A 25,967-nucleotide genomic window follows, 5' to 3' on the forward strand; every position below is an offset into this window, starting at 1 on the left:
TTCCCCTCTCCACATTCCATCATCACCATACTGTGCCTTCACCACAACCACAGCTGACCTCTGCTCCTGAGCAGGGCCAGCTCTTCCTCCAGAGCCTCTGCCTAAGGGAGCAGCACACAGCCTGAGCAGCACTGACACAGGGGGGCAGTCACTTTGGGGACAGGGAGGAGAGGGACATTTCTGCTGGCCCTGAGCACCAGCGACACCATTGCTCTGGAACTGAACTGCACATCTCTCTGCACTATCAGACTTTCTTCCCTGGAAGGATTCAGGCTGGCTTTGCGCTCAGCTCAACAACTTACTCTTTCCAAACCTGTGGATCCATCCTGGATTGCATCAGGGAGCAGGATGATCATGCTCAGTTCATTACCCACATAGGGCAGCTCAAGGATTTTGGTCTGGAAGTCCCCAATGTAGGTCATGTTAAAATTTGCCTCCTTGAACATCATCTGCACAGGTCTGGTTTCATTCTAGAAATCAAGAGATGCCAACAGTTAGTGCAGAGCTACTCTGCTGCTCTCAGACTACAAAGCAGGCAGCAAGTTACTCAGGACGTTTTAGGATTTACCAAAGAGAACTGATCCCACACCACAGAGTGCAGCCCCAATGATGCCTTGAGAGGCTACCCTAGAACAGAGGCCAAAAATGTTAGAGGATAAAGGTATGCCTTCAAAGGGTACACCTTGGGCAGCGCAGCAGTCTCACAGAAATTACACTCAAGATGGATGAACGACTGTCAAAGGCTTTTCAGACAGATATAATTTTGGTCTTTTTGCATATCAGAGGTTAATTGTCCAATGACAGCTTCAGATAATGGAGTCCCATTGTGCCAGTTTGCCCCTCCTACTTCACTGTTGTTTACATTTTCTGGGGCCTGAGAAAGTGAGGTGTGCTTAGGTTTCAGTCTTAGAATTTGTTTTCTCTGAAAAAAAAGGAGAACAGTAGCTGACAGGTATTGGGGTTTTAGAGTTATACACTAAACAGTACTGATCTGAAAAATATAAAAGCAAAAAATTAAGGCATCACCACAACTGCCTCTCGTAAAGCAGGAGGTCTAAACGGGCCATGAGCAGCAGCAACACACAATATACCGGCACAACACAAAAGGAAATTTTTCATCAGCCCTATATCCTGTTGGTGCAGCATCTTGAAACCTGGGTCTAAGCCTCCACAGCTGCAGGGAAGCAGGGAATAGAAAATTACATTCTTGCCAGATTTTTCAACACATTCCCACAGGGAGAGAGCAAGGTGTCAGGAACCATGTCAGTCCAGCAGTCTCTGAATGCTGCTGGAGGTAGTCTGGAATAAGTAGATACATTCCATTATTTAAAAGCTGTATTAGCACTTTCAAACATTCTTGGATTTATTTCACCATTGCAGGGAGGGACAGTTTCCAGAATGGCATGAACGCTTCAATTTTCCACAATGGTTGCTTCAAGCAGCTGAGTTAAGGAAGGCACATTACCAGTTTTTATTAAAGACTTCTGGAGGCCAAGCCAGAGCTGCAGGGCATCCTGAGGAGCAGCCACGGTCCCATGCCAGGGACCAAGTCTTCCTCAAGAGCACTGATCTACTTTTAAAGAGCAGACTGCAGAGAACACAGCTCTTCAAAGGAAATTTCTTTTCCATTTATTTTGGATTGGCTCGGGCAGAAATGCAGCGAGAAAGCAATGACTGAAGACATAAATTCACAAGTTTTATCTCCTGTCTTTCTTCTGTATGAAAGGTTCTACTCTTTATGTGAAAGTTCAGAGAAGTTCTGTCAACAGAGTGTTCCTAGGACAGGGAGGAGGCATAAACAATCTGATAGAGCCCACCCAAGGAAACCCTGCTGGAAAAATTTAATTTTTCCTGATAGAGTCCACCCAAGGTAACCCTGCTGGAAAAATTTAATTTCTTCTTAAAGGTGGTCATTTCAGAAAACATCCACCTAACAGTGTATTGTCAGCATTTGAGCACATCATACCTTATTAAGTTGGAATGGCCTTTCTCTGGTGCTCTGTTTCCTGAATGGCTTTTCCCAGTTGCCTTTGAAATAGATGGCATTCACCAACACAAGTCTGGTCAGAGAATTCAGAATGCCCTCTGCCAGCAGGTTCTGAATTTTACCTTAAGGTTACAAAGAATACACCCACATTATTTAAGAGGTTGACATGGACCTAATTATATCTAATACTATCCACGAGTGTATCTACTCTGCATTTAATACACAATAGAGAACTATATGTAGACACAGCAACAGCTTGAAGTTTCAGTGGTTTGCATGCACAATCCTACATCCTCAAGTAGGTGTTCACCCAAACAATGGCTGCCATTAAACACAACTGGGCACTTGGCAAAGCACTCACCTTCAGTCCTTTCCTCTACCCAGCCATTGATTTGTTTCCTGGCATCCTCCCAAGCATGCAGGAAGTCCATCTGTTCTAGGCCAGCATGGTAGGATTTCTGACTTGACTCTATAAATGACTAACAGGGACATTCACAACACATTTTCAGCAAGAGCTTTTTACTCACATTCAGACTCAGATGATCCCTACATTCCCCAAGGCAATCTGCCAGTTTACCTTCCCATGCTTCATACAGAACCACTGAAGTTCTGGTTGAAGAGTTCCTAATAGGATGTATATCACTTTGCTGAACAACGACTTGATACCATTGTTACGGCTTATGCACTCCACTACAAACCTCTACACTTCATTTGACAATGATGTGGGATTTTATTTCTTGTTTTTATTTTGAGCTTCAGGGACATGACAGATGATATTTTAAGTTTTTTTGTAAGACTTTTGCTAAGAGATACATTAACCATTTGTCCCACACCAAATATGTGAAGGGATTACAGAACCCTCAAGTGTAAAGACTGATGGATTTTACGCTGCTTGGCATCACTTGTCTACCCAAAATACAAATTGCTTACACGAGATTCTCCATCATGTACAGACAGCAGGCTTTGTCTTAATTGCACTCCTGGCTCTCAGCCCAGAAACTTTGGAAGGCAAACCCCAAACCCTGCCATTCACCTCCAGAGGAAAGATGTAGCATGTACATTATCCTAAGAAATGTCACAAATTTAATGGCTACTTACTGCAAGAAACTCAAATGTCTTTTCTCCATAGAGCCGGTTTGCAGTTCTCAGGATGTATTTGGTGTTTGGATCATTAATTTCAGACAGAAGGGATTGATAGCCATTGTGAGCATCCTGGGCATTGTTCAGAGAAAGCACCTGCACAAAGACCAACATGCACAGCAGTGTCCATAACTGCTCTAAACATACTTGCTTCAGCATCACTGTTTTCACGCAAAAATTACTTCAAGTTAAATTCTGTGACTTAAAGCCAAAAGATTTTTTCACCACACCTCCCGTCTGGAGCTTGTCATGAAAGGCATTTGTGACACAACCAGGAAGATGTTGCACAAGTCACAAATTAGGGAGCAGCAGAGTCAGCAGTCCCCATTTTCCTTCCCTCAAGGCAAGCACTACAGGATCACAGAACGGCTAAGATAGGAAGATACCTTTGGAACAATCTGCTACAATGCCCTAGACAAGCAGGGACATCTAGAGCTGGTAGCCCAGGACTGTGTCCAGATGCATTTTGAATATCTCCAACTATGGCAGCAACATAAGTTTATGAGGAAGTTTTTATAAAGTACATAGAAACAAGGTATGAGTTTATACTCCTCTCGCACTCTGCAAAGGCAGCAAACATCCAAACCATAATGACTGATTCTACACTTACTACTATCATCACTTCGTAGATAAAACACATGCCAAGAGATATTTGCTACCTGAGGAAACTTTTAAAAAGGAATAAATCAAGTCGAAGATACCAGTTTGAAATGTAGACAGTGGGATTTAAAAAATATTTTTATGTACCTCACTTCATTTTCAGATCATGTATCATATGATTTTAGGCTGGAGAAAGGAAGGAAAACAAAATAATTTATGTACCTACAAATTCATCATAAAAAAAGTTCCAGGTACCTCCTAATTGTGGATTAAAGATGAGACTCAAAAACCACAAAAAAACCCCCACAAACTAATCCCAGGAACCTATTCATTTCATGTAAAACAAAGCTCACAGTAAAAAACCAAAGAAAACATGTTCTGTTTACACACACACACCAAGCAAGAGACCTTCTCTCTCACACCCCAGTGACAATCACACTTTAGCAGAACTGCACCTCACAGACTGTAAGAAAAATCTCTTGCTCATATACTCAAATCAAATGCCATCCACTCACTTAATTTTGACCTACCTTTCTTATTTGGGCTTCAGTGCCACCTCTGGAACCCAGCAAAACCATAGACAAAGCAGAAGAAATACTAAATGGTGAAAAGAACACATTCTGTCCACTTTTCTTCTCACACAGCTTTGTTAACAGCTCCAGTGCAAAAGTGGTGTTTGCTGCACACAGACTTTCCATGTTTCTGAGCCTGGCACATAAAACACAGAACAAGAATTGATAATTCATTTGAATACAAAACTGTTTTATTTCTACCTTCTACACTTCCCAGGGTAAACTAGGCAGCAAAGTCTGGAAAATGATCACCTCACTGGAGGCTGATTTGGTGCCACAAGCACCTGAGATCCCATCCTACCCATCTGAGTTATTTCAGCGATTTTGAGTCTGCTACTGGATTTCAATCCCACACCTACACAGTGTGACACCTTTTGAGGTGATCAGGCACAACACTAATTTGTTCAGGACTTCCTGAAACAAGTTTCTCTTGACTTCACACAGAAAAGAATTTGCCTTTTTAGGGCAGGCAGAGCCAAAGTCAGACATCAGAATGATGGAATTTCCAACTCTTACCTTCTGTAACTCACCACACCTTCAGTGGTACCTGCAGCTTGCTTCTACGTGTGCACGCTGGGATTTCAACCTGCCAGCTCGGCTAGGGTGAGCCGCCAGAGGGGTTTTCTCTAAAATCAAACAAACAAGCAAGAATACCTATATCATAACAACGTTGACTAACCAAAAAACTAAAATAAAAACATCAAAAAACCCTAAACAAGACTTCCCATACAAACTGAAAAGCCAGCAAACAAACATCAGTCACATTAAAATAGGATATTTCTTCCCCACATTACCCATAACTTTATTTATCACTCCATCTCAATGGCATTATATATTAAAAGAAACAAATATAAAATTCCTTGCATTACAACTGGAAATTGGAGGGATTTGTGCTGGCAAATCCACGTTAAAGTTCTTCAGACTCACAGACCCTGCACCCCCACACATTTCACTCACACAGCAGCTTTCCCTACACGTCCTAAAGCAGAACTGTCAGATTTGCTGCTTCCTTTCAGACACAAACACGGGGAGGAGTTTGCACCAGAATTTGGGGATTTCCTGCACGGTCCTCCCACACAAATTCCAAATATCACTGCCAGCCCTCTCTGGCAGACACACAATCGGCACGGCAGCTTGCCAATGCTCTTGTATCAAGCTCTGTGCCAAAGAAAACACCAGCACCTCCCGACCCAGCATCTGAACCAACAGCCCCGAGCGCGCCTTCACTTTCCCTTCCTTCCCCCAGCCGTGCAGCCCCTGCAACCAAAGCCCTTTACAGCCCGCACCTCACGCTGCCCGACAAGCGCTGCGATTTCGGCAGCCGAGGAAACATTTCCGCCTTTCCTCCCGATGCCGCCCCATTGCCGAAGGACGCCCCGAGGGCGGGGACAGGGCGGAGGCTGCCCCGGTCCCCTCCCGCCCCGCGCAGCCCCAGCGCAGCCGAGGCTTGGCCGCGCCCCTGCCCGGCGGGCGGCAACCGCGGGGACAGCGACACCGAACCCGCGGGGCTCTGACACAAGGCCTCTCCAGCTCGCTCTTGCCTCGCCGTTCCACTCCTGACCCTAAAGTGTCAGCGCTTGCCTCCTCGTCCCACGGCTTCCGGCAATGGATGACACACTCAGCCCTCAGAAACTCCAGCTCCTCAAGGGAGCCTCCACCAAAACGCGCCATAGCGAAATCCTCACGCCACCACCCTCAGAAGTCCCACAGCTGCCAAAAAGCCTCCAACTTCAGCTTGAATAACCACCTCGACGTCCCCCGAAGTCCCAGACTATGATGGGAGCCGCGCCTGCTGGGCAAAATAAGCTGGGCATGCAAAGCAGCGGACAAGAGGCTGCAGCCCTGCTTACAGGGGGTCAAGCCGCTGCCTGGACTGCAAAGTGCCCGGGGACTCCAGAGCACCAACCCTGACTTACAGCATGGCCCCAGTCCCTAAAGCCTACGGAGGCTCCTTCTCTCCAAGTCCGGGCCACTCCCCATGAACGGGGAGGGCACCCAACACAGGCTGCCAGCTGAAGGGAGCACAAAGGCTGCCAGACCCGCAGCCTGCTTACAGGCTGGTGCACACCCAGGGAGCCACGGAGCTCAGCCTTCCTCCACTGCGACAGGAACCAGACTCAACCTCCGGGCAGTCGGGATCTCGGCCTAAAGCAGAAGCGCCCGAGGGGCCGGGAGCCCAGCCCCAAGGACAGGGAGGGCACAGGCCCGGCCCAGCACTCTTGGCCCCACTCCTCTGAAAGGCCGGGGACAGGAATTCCCGCCTGATTACAGGGGGCCCCTCCGACCGCCCGCCGAGGCCAGGGGTCGCACACAACCCCACTTACTGGGCCACCCCCCGCAACCCGGCACCCTCAACAAGCACCACTGAGCACAGGCTCCTGCCTGCGTCCCACTTAGGAACCGCCCAGAGCCCGGCCGCAGCGCGGCATCGCAACACAGCCGTCTGCAGGAACCCCACGAGCCTCCTCTATGAGGCTGCCAAGGAGGTGGCACCAGCACTTCTTCAGCCTGCGCCCAGGCAGGTGCCTGGGAGCAGTCGTTCCCGTCACCTGGCTAAAGCAGCATCCCCAGCCCTGCTTGCAGGCACCTGGGGCTGCTCCTGGGGACAAAGGGACAAGGGACTCCTCCTCAGGGAACGTCCTGACACGTGCCCCGATTACAGGGCCCGCACGCTGCCGGTTCACCAGCAGAAAGGGCACCCTAGGCCCAGACCCAGGCCCCGACTACAGGCGGGTCACGCTGCTCACGTTGCCGCCAAGTGGCTTTTTGACGTCCTCAGAAAGCAGGGGCTAGGCTGGACACTTTCTCCAGCCCAAGCATTTTGGGGACCTGCTTGTGGCTGCACAGAACTCCTCTTTCTCTCCTGGGAAGTCGAAACTAAACTGCTCTATGTCTAAGGGGGGGGCTATAGCACAATCGCACTTGCTCACTCACACCAACTAAGGGGAAGACAGGGGAGAGAGGGAAAGACAGTCCCAGAAGAGAGAGTCCGTGCAACCAACCTGCGCAAGGGAGCCATCCCTACTGCACAGTGGGAGATAAAAGCATCAGACCGGCACCGCACTGCACTGCATGGACGGCACAGGGGCCTCTACGCACTGAGGCACTTCAGGGCTGGCACAGGGATAAAGGCTGTGATGCTGCCAGACTTCAGGAGGTCACGCTGGCCAGGGACCAGCAGCAGGCAGAAAGCTGCCAGGGACTAGGGAAAAGCCCTGCCCTGCTTTCAGGGCAGCCGGGCCAGGGGCAGTCAAAGGAGCACAACGGCAAAAGGCCAACCACCGCAAACACCCAGCCCCGCACACAGGGAGGTCGCCCATTGCAAAGTCATCCACAAGACCTTGAAGGTGCCCTGGTTATGCCATGAAGGCCTTTTACCCAGAGGGCCTCTTGTGCTCCTTCTTCAACTCCAAGCTCGCTCTTGCCTCGTCATTCCACTCTTGAGCTCGAAGCCGCTGCCTCTCCAGCTCGCTCTTGCCTCGCCGTTCCACTCCTGAGCCTGAAGTGTCAGCGCTTGCCTCCTCGTCCCATGACTTCTGCCGATGGATGACACACTCAGCCCTCAGAAGCTCCAGTTCCTCAAGGGAACCACTAGCGTAATGCTCCACAGCGACATCCTCATGCCACCACCCTCAGAATACCCGACAGCTGCCAAAAAGCCTCCAACTTCAGCTTGAATCACCACTTTGACGTCCGCTGAAGTCCCATGCCGTGATGGGAGCCGCGCCTGCTGGGCAAAATAAGCTGGGCATGCAAAGCAGCGGACAAGAGGCTGCAGCCCTGCTTACAGGGGGTCAAGCCGCTGCCTGGGCTGCAAAGTGCCCGGGGAGTCCAGAGCACCAACCCTGACTTACAGCATGGCCCCAGTCCCTAAAGCCTACGGAGGCTCCTTCTCTCCAAGTCCGGGCCACTCCCCATGAACGGGGAGGGCACCCAACACAGGCTGCCAGCTGAAGGGAGCACAAAGGCTGCCAGACCCGCAGCCTGCTTACAGGCTGGTGCACACCCAGGGAGCCACGGAGCTCAGCCTTCCTCCACTGCAACAGGAACCAGACTCAACCTCCGGGCAGTCGGGATCTCGGCCTAAAGCAGAAGCGCCCGAGGGGCCGGGAGCCCAGCCCCAAGGACAGGGAGGGCACAGGCCCGGCCCAGCACTCTTGGCCCCACTCCTCTGAAAGGCCGGGGACAGGAATTCCCGCCTGATTACAGGGGGCCCCTCCGACCGCCCGCCGAGGCCAGGGGTCGCACACAACCCCACTTACTGGGCCACCCCCCGCAACCCGGCACCCTCAACAAGCACCACTGAGCACAGGCTCCTGCCTGCGTCCCACTTAGGAACCGCCCAGAGCCCGGCCGCAGCGCGGCATCGCAACACAGCCGTCTGCAGGAACCCCACGAGCCTCCTCTATGAGGCTGCCAAGGAGGTGGCACCAGCACTTCTTCAGCCTGCGCCCAGGCAGGTGCCTGGGAGCAGTCGTTCCCGTCACCTGGCTAAAGCAGCATCCCCAGCCCTGCTTGCAGGCACCTGGGGCTGCTCCTGGGGACAAAGGGACAAGGGACTCCTCCTCAGGGAACGTCCTGACACGTGCCCCGATTACAGGGCCCGCACGCTGCCGGTTCACCAGCAGAAAGGGCACCCTAGGCCCAGACCCAGGCCCCGACTACAGGCGGGTCACGCTGCTCACGTTGCCGCCAAGTGGCTTTTTGACGTCCTCAGAAAGCAGGGGCTAGGCTGGACACTTTCTCCAGCCCAAGCATTTTGGGGACCTGCTTGTGGCTGCACAGAACTCCTCTTTCTCTCCTGGGAAGTCGAAACTACCCTCCTCTATGTCTAAAGGGGGGGCTATAGCACAATCGCACTTGCTCACTCACACCAACTAAGGGGAAGACAGGGGAGAGAGGGGAAGACAGTCCCAGAAGAGAGAGTCCGTGCAGCCAACCTGCGCAAGGGAGCCATCCCTACTGCACAGTGGGAGATAAAAGCATCAGACCGGCACCGCACTGCACTGCGTGGACGGCACAGGGGCCTCTACGCACTGAGGCACTTCAGGGCTGGCACAGGGATAAAGGCTGTGATGCTGCCAGACTACAGGGGGTCACACTGGCCAGGGACCAGCAGCAGGCAGAAAGCTGCCAGGGACTAGGGAAAAGCCCTGCCCTGCTTTCAGGGCAGCCGGGCCGGGGGCAGCCAAAGGAGCACAACGGCAAAAGGCCAACCACCGCAAACACCCAGCCCTGCACACAGGGAGGTCGCCCAGTGCCAAGTCATCCACGAGACCATGAAGGTGCCCTGGTTATGCCATGAAGGCCTTTTACCCAGAGGGCCTCTTGTGCTCCTTCTTCAGCTCCAAGCTTGCTCTTGCCTCGTCATTCCACTCTTGAGCTCGAAGCCGCTGCCTCTCCAGCTCGCTCTTGCCTCGCCGTTCCACTCCTGAGCCTGAAGTGTCAGCACTTGCCTCCTCGTCCCACAACTTCCGCCGATGGATGACACACTCAGCCCTCAGAAGCTCCAGTTCCTCAAGGGAACCACTAGCGTAATGCTCCACAGTGACATCCTCACGCCACCACCCTCAGGGCCCCTGACAGCTTCCAAAAAGCCTCCAACTTCAGCTTGAATCACCACTTTGATGTCCGCTGAAGTCCCATGCCGTGATGGGAGCCGCGCCTGCTGGGCAAAATAAGCTGGGCATGCAAAGCAGTGGACAAGAGGCTGCAGCCCTGCTTACAGGGGGTCAAGCTGCTGCCTGGACTGCAAAGTGCCCGGGGAGTCCAGAGCACCAACCCTGACTTACAGCATGGCCCCAGTCCCTAAGGCCTACGGAGGCTCCTTCTCTCCAAGTCCGGGCCACTCCCCATGAACGGGGAGGGCACCCAACACAGGCTGCCAGCTGAAGGGAGCACAAAGGCTCCCCGACCCGCAGCCTGCTTACAGGCTGGTGCACACCCAGGGAGCCACGGAGCTCAGCCTTCCTCCACTGCAACAGGAACCAGACTCAACCTCCGGGCAGTCGGGATCTCGGCCTAAAGCAGAAGCGCCCGAGGGGCCGGGAGCCCAGCCCCAAGGACAGGGAGGGCACAGGCCCGGCCCAGCACTCTTGGCCCCACTCCTCTGAAAGGCCGGGGACAGGAATTCCCGCCTGATTACAGGGGGCCCGTCCGACCACCCGCCGAGGCCAGGGGTCGCACACAACCCCACTTACTGGGCCACCCCCCGCAACCCGGCACCCTCAACAAGCACCACTGAGCACAGGCTCCTGCCTGCGTCACACTTAGGAACCGCCCGGAGCCCGGCCGCAGCGCGGCATCGCAACACAGCCGTCTGCAGGAACCCCACGAGCCTCCTCTATGAGGCTGCCAAGGAAGTGGCACCAGCACTTCTTCAGCCTGCGCCCTGGCAGGTGCCTGGGAGCAGTCGTTCCTGTCACCTGGCTAAAGCAGCATCCCCAGCCCTGCTTGCAGGCACCTGGGGCTGCTCCTGGGGACAAAGGGACAAGGGACTCCTCCTGAGGCAACGTCCTGACACGTGCCCCGATTACAGGGCCCGCACGCTGCCGGTTCACCAGCAGAAAGGGCACCCTAGGCCCAGACCCAGGCCCCGGCTACAGGCGGGTCACGCTGCCCACGTTGCCGCCAAGTGGCTTTTTGACGTCCTCAGAAAGCAGGGGCTAGGCTGGACACTTTCTCCAGCCCAAGCATTTTGGGGACCTGCTTGTGGCTGCACAGAACTCCTCTTTCTCTCCTGGGAAGTCGAAACTACCCTCCTCTATGTCTAAAGGGGGGGCTATAGCACAATCGCACTTGCTCACTCACACCAACTAAGGGGAAGACAGGGGAGAGAGGGGAAGACAGTCCCAGAAGAGAGAGTCCGTGCAACCAACCTGCGCAAGGGAGCCATCCCTACTGCACAGTGGGAGATAAAAGCATCAGACCGTCAGCACACTGCACTGCGTGGACGGCACAGGGGCCTCTACGCACTGAGGCACTTCAGGGCTGGCACAGGGATAAAGGCTGTGATGCTGCCAGACTACAGGGGGTCACGCTGGCCAGGGACCAGCAGCAGGCAGAAAGCTGCCAGGGACTAGGGAAAAGCCCTGCCCTGCTTTCAGGGCAGCCGGGCCGGGGGCAGTCAAAGGAGCACAATGGCAAAAGGCCAACCACCGCAAACACCCAGCCCCGCACACAGGGAGGTCGCCCATTGCAAAGTCATCCACAAGACCTTGAAGGTGCCCTGGTTATGCCATGAAGGCCTTTTACCCAGAGGGCCTCTTGTGCTCCTTCTTCAACTCCAAGCTCGCTCTTGCCTCGTCATTCCACTCTTGAGCTTGAAGCCGCTGCCTCTCCAGCTCGCTCTTGCCTCGCCGTTCCACTCCTGAGCCTGAAGTGTCAGCGCTTGCCTCCTCGTCCCATGACTTCTGCCGATGGATGACACACTCAGCCCTCAGAAGCTCCAGTTCCTCAAGGGAACCACTAGCGTAATGCTCCACAGCGACATCCTCATGCCACCACCCTCAGAATACCCGACAGCTGCCAAAAAGCCTCCAACTTCAGCTTGAATCACCACTTTGAAGTCCGCTGAAGTCCCATGCCGTGATGGGAGCCGCGCCTGCTGGGCAAAATAAGCTGGGCATGCAAAGCAGCGGACAAGAGGCTGCAGCCCTGCTTACAGGGGGTCAAGCCGCTGCCTGGGCTGCAAAGTGCCCGGGGAGTCCAGAGCACCAACCCTGACTTACAGCATGGCCCCAGTCCCTAAGGCCTACGGAGGCTCCTTCTCTCCAAGTCCGGGCCACTCCCCATGAACGGGGAGGGCACCCAACACAGGCTGCCAGCTGAAGGGAGCACAAAGGCTGCCAGACCCGCAGCCTGCTTACAGGCTGGTGCACACCCAGGGAGCCACGGAGCTCAGCCTTCCTCCACTGCAACAGGAACCAGACTCAACCTCCGGGCAGTCGGGATCTCGGCCTAAAGCAGAAGCGCCCGAGGGGCCGGGAGCCCAGCCCCAAGGACAGGGAGGGCACAGGCCTGGCCCAGCACTCTTGGCCCCACTCCTCTGAAAGGCTGGGGACAGGAATTCCCGCCTGATTACAGGGGGCCCCTCCGACCGCCCGCCGAGGCCAGGGGACGCACACAACCCCACTTACTGGGCCACCCCCCGCAACCCGGCACCCTCAACAAGCACCACGGAGCACAGGCTCCTGCCTGCGTCACACTTAGGAACCGCCCGGAGCCCGGCCGCAGCGCGGCATCGCAACACAGCCGTCTGCAGGAACCCCACGAGCCTCCTCTATGAGGCTGCCAAGGAGGTGGCACCAGCACTTCTTCAGCCTGCGCCCAGGCAGGTGCCTGGGAGCAGTCGTTCCTGTCACCTGGCTAAAGCAGCATCCCCAGCCCTGCTTGCAGGCACCTGGGGCTGCTCCTGGGGACAAAGGGACAAGGGACTCCTCCTGAGGCAACGTCCTGACACGTGCCCCGATTACAGGGCCCGCACGCTGCCGGTTCACCAGCAGAAAGGGCACCCTAGACCCAGACCCAGGCCCCGGCTACAGGCGGGTCACGCTGCCCACGTTGCCGCCAAGTGGCTTTTTGACGTCCTCAGAAAGCAGGGGCTAGGCTGGACACTTTCTCCAGCCCAAGCATTTTGGGGACCTGCTTGTGGCTGCACAGAACTCCTCTTTCTCTCCTGGGAAGTCGAAACTACCCTGCTCTATGTCTAAAGGGGGGGCTATAGCACAATCGCACTTGCTCACTCACACCAACTAAGGGGAAGACAGGGGAGAGAGGGGAAGACAGTCCCAGAAGAGAGAGTCCGTGCAGCCAACCTGCGCAAGGGAGCCATCCCTACTGCACAGTGGGAGATAAAAGCATCAGACCGGCACCGCACTGCACTGCGTGGACGGCACAGGGGCCTCTACGCACTGAGGCACTTCAGGACTGGCACAGGGATAAAGGCTGTGATGCTGCCAGACTACAGGGGGTCACACTGGCCAGGGACCAGCAGCAGGCAGAAAGCTGCCAGGGACTAGGGAAAAGCCCTGCCCTGCTTTCAGGGCAGTCGGGCCGGGGGCAGCCAAAGGAGCACAACGGCAAAAGGCCAACCACCGCAAACACCCAGCCCTGCACACAGGGAGGTCGCTCAGTGCCAAGTCATCCACGAGACCTTGAAGGTGCCCTGGTTATGCCATGAAGGCCTTTTACCCAGAGGGCCTCTTGTGCTCCTTCTTCAGCTCCAAGCTTGCTCTTGCCTCGTCATTCCACTCTTGAGCTCGAAGCCGCTGCCTCTCCAGCTCGCTCTTGCCTCGCCGTTCCACTCCTGAGCCTGAAGTGTCAGCACTTGCCTCCTCGTCCCACAACTTCCGCCGATGGATGACACACTCAGCCCTCAGAAGATCCAGTTCCTCAAGGGAACCACTAGCGTAATGCTCCACAGTGACATCCTCACGCCACCACCCTCAGGGCCCCTGACAGCTTCCAAAAAGCCTCCAACTTCAGCTTGAATCACCACTTTGACGTCCGCTGAAGTCCCATGCCGTGATGGGAGCCGCGCCTGCTGGGCAAAATAAGCTGGGCATGCAAAGCAGTGGACAAGAGGCTGCAGCCCTGCTTACAGGGGGTCAAGCTGCTGCCTGGACTGCAAAGTGCCCGGGGAGTCCAGAGCACCAACCCTGACTTACAGCATGGCCCCAGTCCCTAAGGCCTACGGAGGCTCCTTCTCTCCAAGTCCGGGCCACTCCCCATGAACGGGGAGGGCACCCAACACAGGCTGCCAGCTGAAGGGAGCACAAAGGCTGCCAGACCCGCAGCCTGCTTACAAGCTGGTGCACACCCAGGGAGCCACGGAGCTCAGCCTTCCTCCACTGCGACAGGAACCAGACTCAACCTCCGGGCAGTCGGGATCTCGGCCTAAAGCAGAAGCGCCCGAGGGGCCGGGAGCCCAGCCCCAAGGACAGGGAGGGCACAGGCCCGGCCCAGCACTCTTGGCCCCACTCCTCTGAAAGGCCGGGGACAGGAATTCCCGCCTGATTACAGGGGGCCCGTCCGACCACCCGCCGAGGCCAGGGGTCGCACACAACCCCACTTACTGGGCCACCCCCCGCAACCCGGCACCCTCAACAAGCACCACGGAGCACAGGCTCCTGCCTGCGTCCCACTTAGGAACCGCCCGGAGCCCGGCCGCAGCGCGGCATCGCAACACAGCCGTCTGCAGGAACCCCACGAGCCTCCTCTATGAGGCTGCCAAGGAGGTGGCACCAGCACTTCTTCAGCCTGCGCCCTGGCAGGTGCCTGGGAGCAGTCGTTCCTGTCACCTGGCTAAAGCAGCATCCCCAGCCCTGCTTGCAGGCACCTGGGGCTGCTCCTGGGGACAAAGGGACAAGGGACTCCTCCTGAGGCAACGTCCTGACACGTGCCCCGATTACAGGGCCCGCACGCTGCCGGTTCACCAGCAGAAAGGGCACCCTAGACCCAGACCCAGGCCCCGGCTACAGGCGGGTCACGCTGCCCACGTTGCCGCCAAGTGGCTTTTTGACGTCCTCAGAAAGCAGGGACTAGGCTGGACACTTTCTCCAGCCCAAGCCTTTTGGGGACCTGCTTGTGGCTGCACAGAACTCCTCTGTCTCTCCTGGGAAGTCGAAACTACCCTGCTCTGTGTCTAAAGGGGGGGCTATAGCACAATCGCACTTGCTCACTCACACCAACTAAGGGGAAGACAGGGGAGAGAGGGGAAGACAGTCCCAGAAGAGAGAGTCCGTGCAGCCAACCTGCGCAAGGGAGCCATCCCTACTGCACAGTGGGAGATAAAAGCATCAGACCGGCACCGCACTGCACTGCGTGGACGGCACAGGGGCCTCTACGCACTGAGGCACTTCAGGGCTGGCGCAGGGATAAAGGCTGTGATGCTGCCAGACTACAGGGGGTCACACTGGCCAGGGACCAGCAGCAGGCAGAAAGCTGCCAGGGACTAGGGAAAAGCCCTGCCCTGCTTTCAGGGCAGCCGGGCCGGGGGCAGCCAAAGGAGGACAACGGCAAAAGGCCAACCACCGCAAACACCCAGCCCCGCACACAGGGAGGTCGCCCATTGCAAAGTCATCCACGAGACCTTGAAGGTGCCCTGGTTATGCCATGAAGGCCTTTTACCCAGAGGGCCTCTTGTGCTCCTTCTTCAGCTCCAAGCTTGCTCTTGCCTCGTCATTCCACTCTTGAGCTCGAAGCCGCTGCCTCTCCAGCTCGCTCTTGCCTCGCCGTTCCACTCCTGAGCCTGAAGTGTCAGCACTTGCCTCCTCGTCCCATGACTTCCGCCGATGGATGACACACTCAGCCCTCAGAAGCTCCAGTTCCTCAAGGGAACCACTAGCGTAATGCTCCACAGTGACATCCTCACGCCACCACCCTCAGGGCCCCTGACAGCTTCCAAAAAGCCTCCAACTTCAGCTTGAATCACCACTTTGACGTCCGCTGAAGTCCCATGCCGTGATGGGAGCCGCGCCTGCTGGGCAAAATAAGCTGGGCATGCAAAGCAGCGGACAAGAGGCTGCAGCCCTGCTTACAGGGGGTCAAACCGCTGCCTGGGCTGCAAAGTGCCCGGGGAGTCCAGAGCACCGGCCCTGACTTACAGCTTGGCCCCAGTCCCCAAGACCTACGGAGGCTCCTTCTCTCCAAGTCCGGGCCACACCCCTCGAACGGGGAGGGCACCCAGCACAGGCTGCCAGCTGAAGGGAGCACAAAGGCTCCCCAACCCGCAGCCTGCTTACAAGCTGGTGCACACCCAGGGAGCCACGGAGGTCAGCCTTCCTCCACTGCGACAGGAACCAGACTCAATCTCCGGGCAGTCGGGATCTCGGCCTAAAGCAGAAGCGCCCGAGGGGCCGGGAGCCCAGCCCCGAGGACAGGGAGGGCACAGGCCCGGCCCAGCACTCCTGGCCCCACTCCTCTGAAAGGCCGGGGACAGGAATTCCCGCCTGATTACAGGGGGCCCGTCCGACCACCCGCCGAGGCTAGGGGACGCACACAACCCCACTTACTGGGCCACCCCCCGCAACCCGGCACCCTCAACAAGCACCACGGAGCACAGGCTCCTGCCTGCGTCCCAGCTAGGAACCGCCCAGAGCCCGGCCGCAGCGCGGCACGGCAACACAGCCGTCTGCAGGAACCCCACGAGCCTCCTCTATGAGGCTGCCAAGGAGGTGGCACCAGCACTTCTTCAACCTGCGCCCTGGCAGGTGCCTGGGAGCAGTCGTTCCTGTCACCTGGCTAAAGCAGCATCCCCAGCCCTGCTTGCAGGGACCTGGGGCTGCTCCTGGGGACAAAGGGACAAGGGACTCCTCCTCAGGGAACGTCCTGACACGTGCCCCGATTACAGGGCCCGCACGCTGCCGGTTCACCAGCAGAAAGGGCACCCTAGACCCAGACCCAGGCCCCGACTACAGGCGGTTCATGCTGCTCACGTTGCCGCCAAGTGGCTTTTTGACGTCCTCAGAAAGCAGGGGCTAGGCTGGACACTTTCTCCAGCCCAAGCCTTTTGGGGACCTGCTTGTGGCTGCACAGAACTCCTCTTTCTCTCCTGGGAAGTCGAAACTACCCTGCTCTATGTCTAAAGGGGGGGCTATAGCACAATCGCACTTGCTCACTCACACCAACTAAGGGGAAGACAGGGGAGAGAGGGGAAGACAGTCCCAGAAGAGAGAGTCCGTGCAACCAACCTGCGCAAGGGAGCCATCCCTACTGCACAGTGGGAGATAAAAGCATCAGACCGGCACTGCACTGCACTGCGTGGATGGCACAGGGGCCTCTACGCACTGAGGCACTTCAGGGCTGGCACAGGGACAAAGGCTGTGAAGCTGCCAGACTTCAGGAGGTCACGCTGACCAGGCACCAGCAGTAGGCAGAAAACTGCCAGGGGCTAGGGAAAATGTTATAAACCACTCAATTACTTTAGATTTTGCTTTCATTCATTCTCGTTCAGATTAACTGAGATTTCAATATTCCTTATGGCCCTTAAAAATTACTTCAGGGTTTATCACAAAATTTTCTCTGCCCAGTCTCCCCAAATTACCTCAGACTCTTCCCTAAAAACAACTGTTTCCCCTAGAGATCCCTTCCAATTTTCCCACCAAAAAATTCCGCTCAATGTCGCCCTCAGAACTGAAACAACTGTGCAGTTGTCTGTCTCCACCCTGGGATGAGACATGGAGGACAACACTTGAGCACCCCGCCGCGAACCATGAGCTGTGAGCACCCCACTGCGAACCGCGTGCTGTGCCAGCTGGTGCTGGTGGTGGGTGGGAGTGCCGGGGCCTGCAGCACGGGAAGGGAGCCTGGGACTGTGTTTAAAGGCTGTGTCGATCCGTGAAAAATGTTTGCAAATTGAGCACCAGCCAGTAAACCCTGCGATCGGGGGATTCCATTACTAATTGGTTGCTTTGTTGTGCGCAGATCCTCGCTGCAAAAAAACAAGTGTGCCTTCTACATGGACAAAATTTGGAAAGTTACTGTTAACTGACACTGTGCTGCATCTTTCCCAAAGAAAAAGTTGAATCGCTTGCATTGTTTAGACTACGGGATTGTTTGGGCATGGAGATTTAGACAATTCCCGCATTTCTGACCGCGATAAAGCAATCAGAGAAAAGCTTCCTGCCTATCCCTGGATGAAGGTGTTACTGAGGGTGGGTGTTAATGGGGAGAGTGACTTCAACATGGCTCCACAGAGGAGACCAGCTTACGAGGCGGATTTTAATTTTAAAGTAATCAACTATGCAAAAGAACACGGAAATACATCTGCAGCTAGAGAATTCAACATTAATGAGTCCGTGGTGCGCAAGTGGAGGCAGCAAGAAGATGACCTACATCTTGCAAAGAAGACAAAGTTTCCATGGAAATAAACCAAGGTGGCCACAACTAGATGAGAGACTGGACCGATGGATTTCCGAACAAAGAGCAGCTGACAGAAGCTTCTCAATTGTCGCCGTTCGGATACAAGCCAAAGCGATTGCAAATGAAATGGGTATAAATGATATTAAAGCAAGACCGTCTTGGTGCTTTCATTTCATGAAACGACACCAGCTTTCTATCCGTACCAGAACGACGGTTTCTCAGCAGCTGCCAGCGGATTACAAGGAAAAGTTAGCCAGCTTCTGGAGTTACTGCAAAAGCAAGATTGCTGAAAAAAATCCACAAGCCAAACACATCATCAGTATGGATGAAGTCCCCCTCACCTTCAATACACCGCTGATCTGAAGTGTCTAGAGAACCGGAACATCCACGGTACCAGTTTGCACCACAGGGAACGAAAAGATACTTACTGTAGTTCTCTGTGTTTCGTCAAATGGGCAGAAATTACCCCCAATGGTAATTTTTAAATGAAAAACATTGCCTAAAAACAAATTTCCAGATGGAATATTTGTTGCAGTGAATCCAAAAAGCTGGATGAATGAATAGGTGATGAGAACTTGGCTAACGGAAGTTTATGCTCGTAGACCGGATGGATTCTTTTATCCGTTGCTGGGACTGCTGATTTTCGCTTCCATGCGTGCCCACAAAGCCAAAAGTGTGAAAGCCATGGTGAAAAAGATGAACTCGGAGCTTACTGTAATACCGGTGGTTTGACCAAAGAAGTGCAACCACTGGACATAAGCGTTATTCGTTCCTTCAAGGTGAAACTGCCATTTCTGTGGGAATACTGGATGGTGGAAGGAGAGCACTTCTTCACAAAGACTGGAAGGCAACGCTGGGCAAGATATGCTACTGTGTGCCTGTGGATACTGCATGCCTGGCGTAAAGTAACCGCCACAATTATCATCCAGGGCTTCGCGAGGGCCAACATCATTCCTGGACTGACCAGCGACGGCATTGAGAGTGCCAAAGCTGATGACTCTGAGGATGAAGATACGGGTGATACGGGTTTGGGTTTACTGGATGCCGCCATCGCCCAATTTATGATTTCCAATACGGAAGAGTTCAAAGGTTTCATGGAAGATTAATAGAGCCAACTGAAAAATAAAGCTGTTTAAAAATAAAACTGTTTAAAAGTTTCATAGAAGTGAGTGATTTTTCTCTGTATTTTTTAGTGCTTGATTCTTTTAGGCTGCTTTTCAGGGCTACTCTGATAGGTTCCAAAGGTTTGGAAATTCAGCACCTGCCTGTAAACCCACGTGTTGGGGGTTGGGAGAGTTGTTTACTCTTTCCCTTGGTAGAGAAATTTTTTCACATTATCATGCTAAGAAACATGGCCGGACGACTCCATTACCTTTTAATTGCTCAAGACAAAAGGGAGGGGTGGGAGGTGGATGGTTGTGGGTTGTTTTGTCTTTCCAGGGGGAATCTTTCGCTGGCCCGAATGCGGAGGAGAGAGGTTTTTCTCTGCGGAGGGATCTGCCCTGCACTGCGGCACTGGTGAAGCCTCCTGCTTCTGAGAACATCGCTGAGAACTGGGACGCAAACGGTGTGTGGAGAGCCATCCTTCACCCTTCTCTCACCTGAGACAGCCCTGCTGCTGCCACCTCACTTCCCTGCTCCTGCAGCTGCTCCGCCTGAGCAGACCACCCCACCCCGCTCTCCACCAGGACCGTGCCTGTAATGAAATGTGCTTTGTTATCAAATCCGGCTCAGTAAGTGCTTACAGACGCTGAGTGCAAAGAGTTACTTGTTAGCACCTGTTCCTGTTGAGGAAACAAAGAGGGGCCCCCAGGAGATTACAGAGACAGAACAATACCAGAGGACTTGCTGAGAAAGACGACCACACCAGACCCTTATCAACTCCCATCAGGAGGTGGAAGCAACCCCCTAGAAGCTCCTCACTCTGCTTGCTAAAATTGCAGAGTACACCAGCAAATCAGAACGAGCAATCTCAAGAACCGGAAAATAGACTGTATAAAAACAAACTAAAACTGCTTTTTGGTGCGAGCCATTGGTGGAGCAATGACTCCCTGGCCGCCCAGTGCTACTTTTGCTCAGTTATCACTTGCTAAATTCGCTTACTAATAACTTTTCTATGAATAATTTTGACTGGCTCCTCCGATTTGTCACGAGTATCTGTAACAGAGCGGAGAAGAGCGCCTGTGACTGGAAAAGGGACTGAGACTGAGTTTCGTTCTATTTTGTCACTGATTTTTCATAGCTGATGTTGTTCTTGTTTGTCTTATAGATGTATCCGTAAAGAACTGTTATTCCTAAACGCCTACTTTTTGCCTGAGAGCCCCTTAATTTCCCAAATGTAGTAAACTGGGAGAGAGGGGATTTTCACTCTCCATTGTAGGAAAAGCTCCTGCCTCTTTCCTTGCAATTCTGTCTCGTATACCAGGACACGGCGTTCACGCAAATCTTTCCGTATGCGTTTTCCTTTGCAAAGGTTTGGAAATTCAGCACCTGCCTGTAAATCCCATGTTCGTGCGAATCTTTCTGTACCCTTTTTCCTTTGCAACGGTTTGCAAATTCAGCACCTGCACTTAAACCCTGCAATCGCGTGATTCGTTACTAATTTGTTACTTTGTTGCTCAGCGCGGATCCTCACTGCAAAAAAAAAGGTGCGCCTTATAGTCTGGTGTGCCTTATATGTTGTAAATAAAGTACAGTAAATTCACGAATACAAGCCGCACTGAGTATAAGCCGCATCTCTGGGTGTTGGCAAATATTTCGGTTTTTGTCCATAGATAAGCCGCACCTGAATATAAGCCGCTCTGTCGTTCGCAGCGAGGACCCGCGTGCAATTAGTAACAGAACCGCGGGAGGGCGGGGTTTACTGGCTGAGCTAAGGCTGTGCAGGCTCGGCCCGCTAGGGGTCACTGACGGGGCCAGGTGGCCCAGCCCGGTGCTGCCGCTCGGGGCCACCCCCCGCTGCCACTGGGCTCGGTCACCCCGGGTCGGCGCTGCCCCGCGGTAACAGGCAGGGACGGAACTTCCCCCGCTCCTACGGCAGCGGCGGTGGGCGGGGACGGAGCTTTCCCGCGCCCGTGGCGCCGGCGGCGGGCGCGGACAAAGCACCCTGCCTCCTCCCCGGGCCGCGGCAATGGCTGCGCGGGGCTCCCGTCGGGTCCCGGAGCCGCGGCAATGGCGGCGCCCCCCCCCTCCTCCCCTGGGCTGTGGCAGAGGAGGGAAGAAGAGAGCTCTCCTGCCTCTCTCCCTGCCCCCCGTACTGCCTGCAGGGAGCCAGGGCAACACGGTAACACTGTAACAATTGCGAAATGCCGGCTTTTACTGGCAGGTGCTTGGCTCGGCACTCTGGCTGGCACGTCTGGGGTTGTAAATGTCAGAAAATTATTAACATATTAGCCGCACCCGACTATTAGCCGCACTTCCGGGTTTCCACCAAAATTTTTGTCAAATTGCTGCGGCTTGTATTCGTGAAATTACTGTATACGTAATTTAGGGTATAAGAGATAACTCCAGCCCCTGAGGGCGAAAGAAGAGCCTTGAACGGACATGCAGAGCAGAGCGCTGTAAGCTAGAGAGAAAATTCCTTAGATAAGATAATATAAACAGCCTTGGAACTCAGAAGAAAACCTGTGTTTGAGTCTCCTTTCACACCCTGCGTGCTCAACCCACAGAGCAAGAATTCGCAGACCACCTTTAACGTGTGCAGTGAGTGATCTCAAGTCATAAAAGAGGCAACCGCCAGCCACAAGTGGCGTCCCTGGGTGGGCCGTAGCGGCCAAGCAGTGGGCGAGTGCGGGGCCAGCACAGAGCACACTGTGAGCTCGAGGTGGCTTCACAAAGGTGAGCACCTTCGACCTTCGACCGAAGATGTTCCAGAGGTGAGCACTCGATCCAGCCCGAGAAAAAAGCAGCTGGAGAGAGACACTTCACTAGAGAAAGCTGCAGGGAAGAAATCTTGACTTCTGCTGAGAGGAAGACAGCTCCAAGCCAGAATCGGAAGGGAGGAAACCCGGGACTCCTCTCCTGCAATCTGCTGGCCAGAGACCAGGAAAAACCATCCGGCTCGACTTAGAGGACTTGCTTTTGGTAAGAGAGGTCAAAATTCAGAATATGGGGGGTGGATTCAGCCAGGAACAAATTAATCTCCTAGCAACCTTAAAGGAAGGGGTGTTGACTCATCCCATGACCATCTCAGATAAAGAACTTAAAAGTTTACTTTTATGGGTCAGACTTAAATTTCCAAGTGCGGAGACGAATTCATTATTTGAGCCAAGTTTTTGGGAACAGATTAATAGATCTTTATATCATTTAGCAACCCAGAGAGACAAAGAGGCTTTAGAGTTCTTGTCTCCGGCACGGGTGATGCTGGAAGTTATTGCACATAGGAATGTAAATTTATGGAGTTGCCGGAGGGCAATTCTGGGTCCCTCGAAATCTGAGGGAGGCACCTGGAGACCTCATCCCCGAAGGGGCCAATCCTTGCAGAATTCAGCACCCCAAGTCCCAAGTATGGGCTCCCGGGGACAACAGGTTAGCCACCATGTCATGGAAAGGCAGTGGCAGCAGGAGGCACAACACACGGCTTGCTTCCCCTTAGAAACTTCCTTTCATGACAGTTGCAGGCACTGGTCCTATCACAGGCTTTTCTTCCCAGGTCACCCAGGTCATGATCCCAACCATGGAGAGAGCTCCTGAATACTCATTTGGAGGGACCGAATGTCCTAGTGCAGCGACCTGCTCACCAGGTCCTCGATACTACATTGATTCAGCCATCACCAAGACTGGAAAGCATGTGCCTCCGACGGCACTGGTGACAGCACGTCCGAAGACCAAGATTGCGGTCACCCCAGGACCCAGTGAGTAGCATTTCTGCAGCCCTTCTTCCAGGCCAGACAAGCACGCCTTACTGCTGCCCTGTGCCACTGAAAGCCCTCTGCTCATGGCCTGAATGGGCTTCAGACAGCTCCAGACAGAAAACAAGCAAGACTGAACACCTCCTCCTGACTCCTCTTTGGCTTGCAGTTAGGTCCCCAGCTTCACTTCTTCTCTCCCCTCCTTCTCTGTCCCAGGTGACAACACAACGGAACGTGCTAACAAACACATCTACCATTCTGCACCGGCAAATAGCATGTTTTCCCGAACGAAGGACACAAAAAGTTCCCAAACCCCAGGTATGGAACTTGGGGAAACAGACACTCTTACAGCCTGTGTGTCCTCCAGGCCATATCTGCAGCTGCTTCAACAGGCCTAGAAAATGCCTAGGCAGCAGGACACAGTCTGTGCTCAACAAGCTTCCTGCTCTCCCAGAGCACCAACTTCTCCCATCTCACAGAAGAACTGGCAGCTCTGATTTCAGACAGCCAATGCACATCACATGCAACAGAAGCCAGAGGCACTGGGAGGAGGGGCAGGATACCCTTGCTGCTCCTCACCAGCTTGGTTGGCTGACTCTTTTCCACCCAGGCATTGCACCCTTTCCCACAGGACTGACCTATGCTCTCTGCCTATTCCATTTCCAGGTCCTGCTGCCTATACCCTGCCCAGGGTTATGGGACCCCGCACAGAGTCCACTCCTGCTGCACCATGCTACTCCATGACATGGAAGAGTCAACACCAGAGCTGTTTTCAGGACATGGCAAAGGTGAGCTGTGCTTCTCTGTTCTCTCACAGCAGCAGCAGAAGCTCAGCTGCTCTCCTCAGGGCAGAAGGGCCCCAGTACCTGCCATATCCCCACGTAATACATGTGTCCCTGCGGCAAAGGCCAAGAAGTCACAGGGCCTCTGGCTCTGCTATTCCCAGTAACACCAACACCTGCAGTCCCTCACTTTTCCACACCAGCAGCTTTGGCATGGTACAGCTCATTGGTACTGATGGCCCTAATCCCCTTTGTCCTCTGGGTAATCTACCTCTCTTCCCAAGAAGCCCTCCTTCCCAAGGCTTCAGACCTCCCACACCGCTCCTCTGGCCAGCCACCTAAAGCAGCACATACTCATGGACACCAACCTCACTGCTTCTCTTGCAGACTCCAGGTCCTGCGGCATTTGTCAAGGTGGACCTAGATGTTTACAAGCCCAAAGCTCCCAAGTTCACAATGGGAATTAAAACCAAATCTGTTGGCACGGGTACAGCTCCAGGTCCAGCAGAATACAACCCTGGAAAGGTAAAGTAGCCCCCCAACCTGTTATGCTGAACAGTCGTCACATGGTGACAATTCTAGAGAATGAGGCGCCTTCTTCACTTCTTTGCTTCCCACTTTCCCCTTCCAGTTGTCAGTGACCAAGACCCGGGATCCTGCTTTCAGTTTTGGAATTCGACATTCTGCGTATGAAGCTTCTATAGTAGCTGATTCACAACTTGATTAAAGACAGATAACCTGTAGAGATGTTCTGTTCCTCTTTTGTGGCAGGGGGATTCGGTGTGCCTGGGTGCAGACCAGTGGCTCTCACTGTCTCATGTCTATGCCTCATCCAGCCCTCATTTGGGAAAGGCAGCCTGGAAGAGATTAGGGAGCACCCAGCCAAACTCAAACTTGATTGTGCCCATTGATGGGACTCTACTGCATCCCTGGGGAGGCTGTTTTAGCTAGGGAACAGCGTGAGAATTGTCCAGGCAGCTCTCACTCTTGCTCCGAGGCAGGAGCCTCTCTCAGCTCCTTGGCCAGCACTTCAGTCAGACAGAACCCATTTGACAAATGCCCTGTGCTCAGGCACCCCTGGACTAGGAAGGGCTGTTCTTGGTCTCTGTGCACATGGGGACACAAGCAGGTCTGTTGTGGGAACCCAGGATATTCCCCTGGCTTCTCTGGAAACTGGGCAGGGAGCTCAGAAGCCTTGGCAAGGTGTCCAAAGCCCCTGTGAATTCGATCTAAGTCCCTTTTTCTTTTGAACTGTTTCATTTAGGACTGAAAATGTCTCTGGCAGAACAGGCAGAATTATATTTGCATGGGAGAAAATTCTTTTAAGGTCTTTGGGAAACTTTTGTTTACCATGGATAGTAATGTCCAAATTATCATTTGAGAGACATGCAACACTGGTGGACTTTCTCCTGTATAGACTGTATGAGTGGAAGTAACCTGTAAATGTAAAGTTAGCAAACACTCAGTGAGATCACATCAGTCTTGAAATTTATTATTCTGTGCAGAGACAACCTAACCAAGTGCCCTTCAGTCCTGCACAGCTCCTGTGTGACAATTTGTCAGCAGGACTCTGTATTCTTCATCCCAAGGCAGTAGGCAGGAGGCTTGGATCTCCTTCACTGTCTCATTCTGTCAGAATTGTCAGGGGGCAAGAAGTTTCTTCTACACCCTGAGTAACCTACTGTGGCAGCAGATGCTTAAGAGAGGAAACTGCTTTTTGGCTTTAAGAGACAGAACCATGAGGATGGGAGAGACAAGAATGTGTTGAGATGGACAGAGCTGGGCTTGGGCACTGAGGCTGGTATGTCAGGAAGCAATGGATAGCTAGCAAGGTCTGTGGCGGTAAAAGATGAGAGGAAAAAAGGGAGAAACACTGGAACAAATGGGATTCCCTTCACCTTCTCAGAAATAATTGTAAAACATACAGATTTCATCAAATTGTTTTGGTTATGGTCTTAAAAGAACAGGAAATGGCACAGATCTTTCTGGTTTGAGTGATCATGAGGTAAACATTCCTTGGAGGAAAAAGTATGTAGTAGTCTTACAGCTCTTTTACTGTAAGCCTTTTATGATTTCAGGTGAATCTTCTAGGCTAATACATTCTAGAGAGATTGAGACTCTAAAGTTAATAATTTTTTCCCCTTTTTTATTTTTGTTTATAAAGGACAGCCAA

The 25,967-nt window shown here is 53.7% G+C and overlaps 2 protein-coding genes across 4 annotated transcripts in view; one reads left to right on the top strand and one right to left on the bottom strand.

Annotated features, from left to right (window-relative positions):
- Positions 1-25,967, bottom strand: part of LOC116992155 (leukocyte elastase inhibitor-like) — a 90,344-nt gene that overhangs the window by 1,515 nt on the left and 62,862 nt on the right. For 2 of the 3 annotated variants that reach the window (XM_042778980.1, XM_033051451.2), the window contains exons 2-6: positions 4,258-4,435; positions 3,086-3,223; positions 2,349-2,466; positions 1,967-2,109; positions 303-470 (exon numbers count right to left, since the gene is read on the bottom strand). In XM_042778980.1, the coding sequence (XP_042634914.1) occupies positions 303-470; positions 1,967-2,109; positions 2,349-2,466; positions 3,086-3,223; positions 4,258-4,425 (735 nt within the window). In that variant the 5' untranslated portion in view covers positions 4,426-4,435. Of the gene's footprint in view, positions 1-302; positions 471-1,966; positions 2,110-2,348; positions 2,467-3,085; positions 3,224-4,257; positions 4,436-4,815; positions 4,926-5,585; positions 5,733-25,967 lie in introns of those variants that run through there. The other variant, XM_033051460.2, reaches the window with a different exon arrangement.
- On the top strand, positions 22,522-24,683 carry LOC116994918 (outer dense fiber protein 3-like). The gene is given in 8 exon segments (XM_033056936.1): positions 22,522-22,624; positions 22,627-22,689; positions 22,814-22,830; positions 22,832-23,015; positions 23,229-23,330; positions 23,679-23,800; positions 24,182-24,319; positions 24,426-24,683. Coding segments are annotated over 8 exon segments (825 nt in total). The 3' UTR covers positions 24,522-24,683.

This window comes from Catharus ustulatus, chromosome 1 (genome assembly GCF_009819885.2).
Source record: "Catharus ustulatus isolate bCatUst1 chromosome 1, bCatUst1.pri.v2, whole genome shotgun sequence".
Taxonomy (NCBI): Eukaryota; Metazoa; Chordata; class Aves; order Passeriformes; family Turdidae; genus Catharus; species Catharus ustulatus.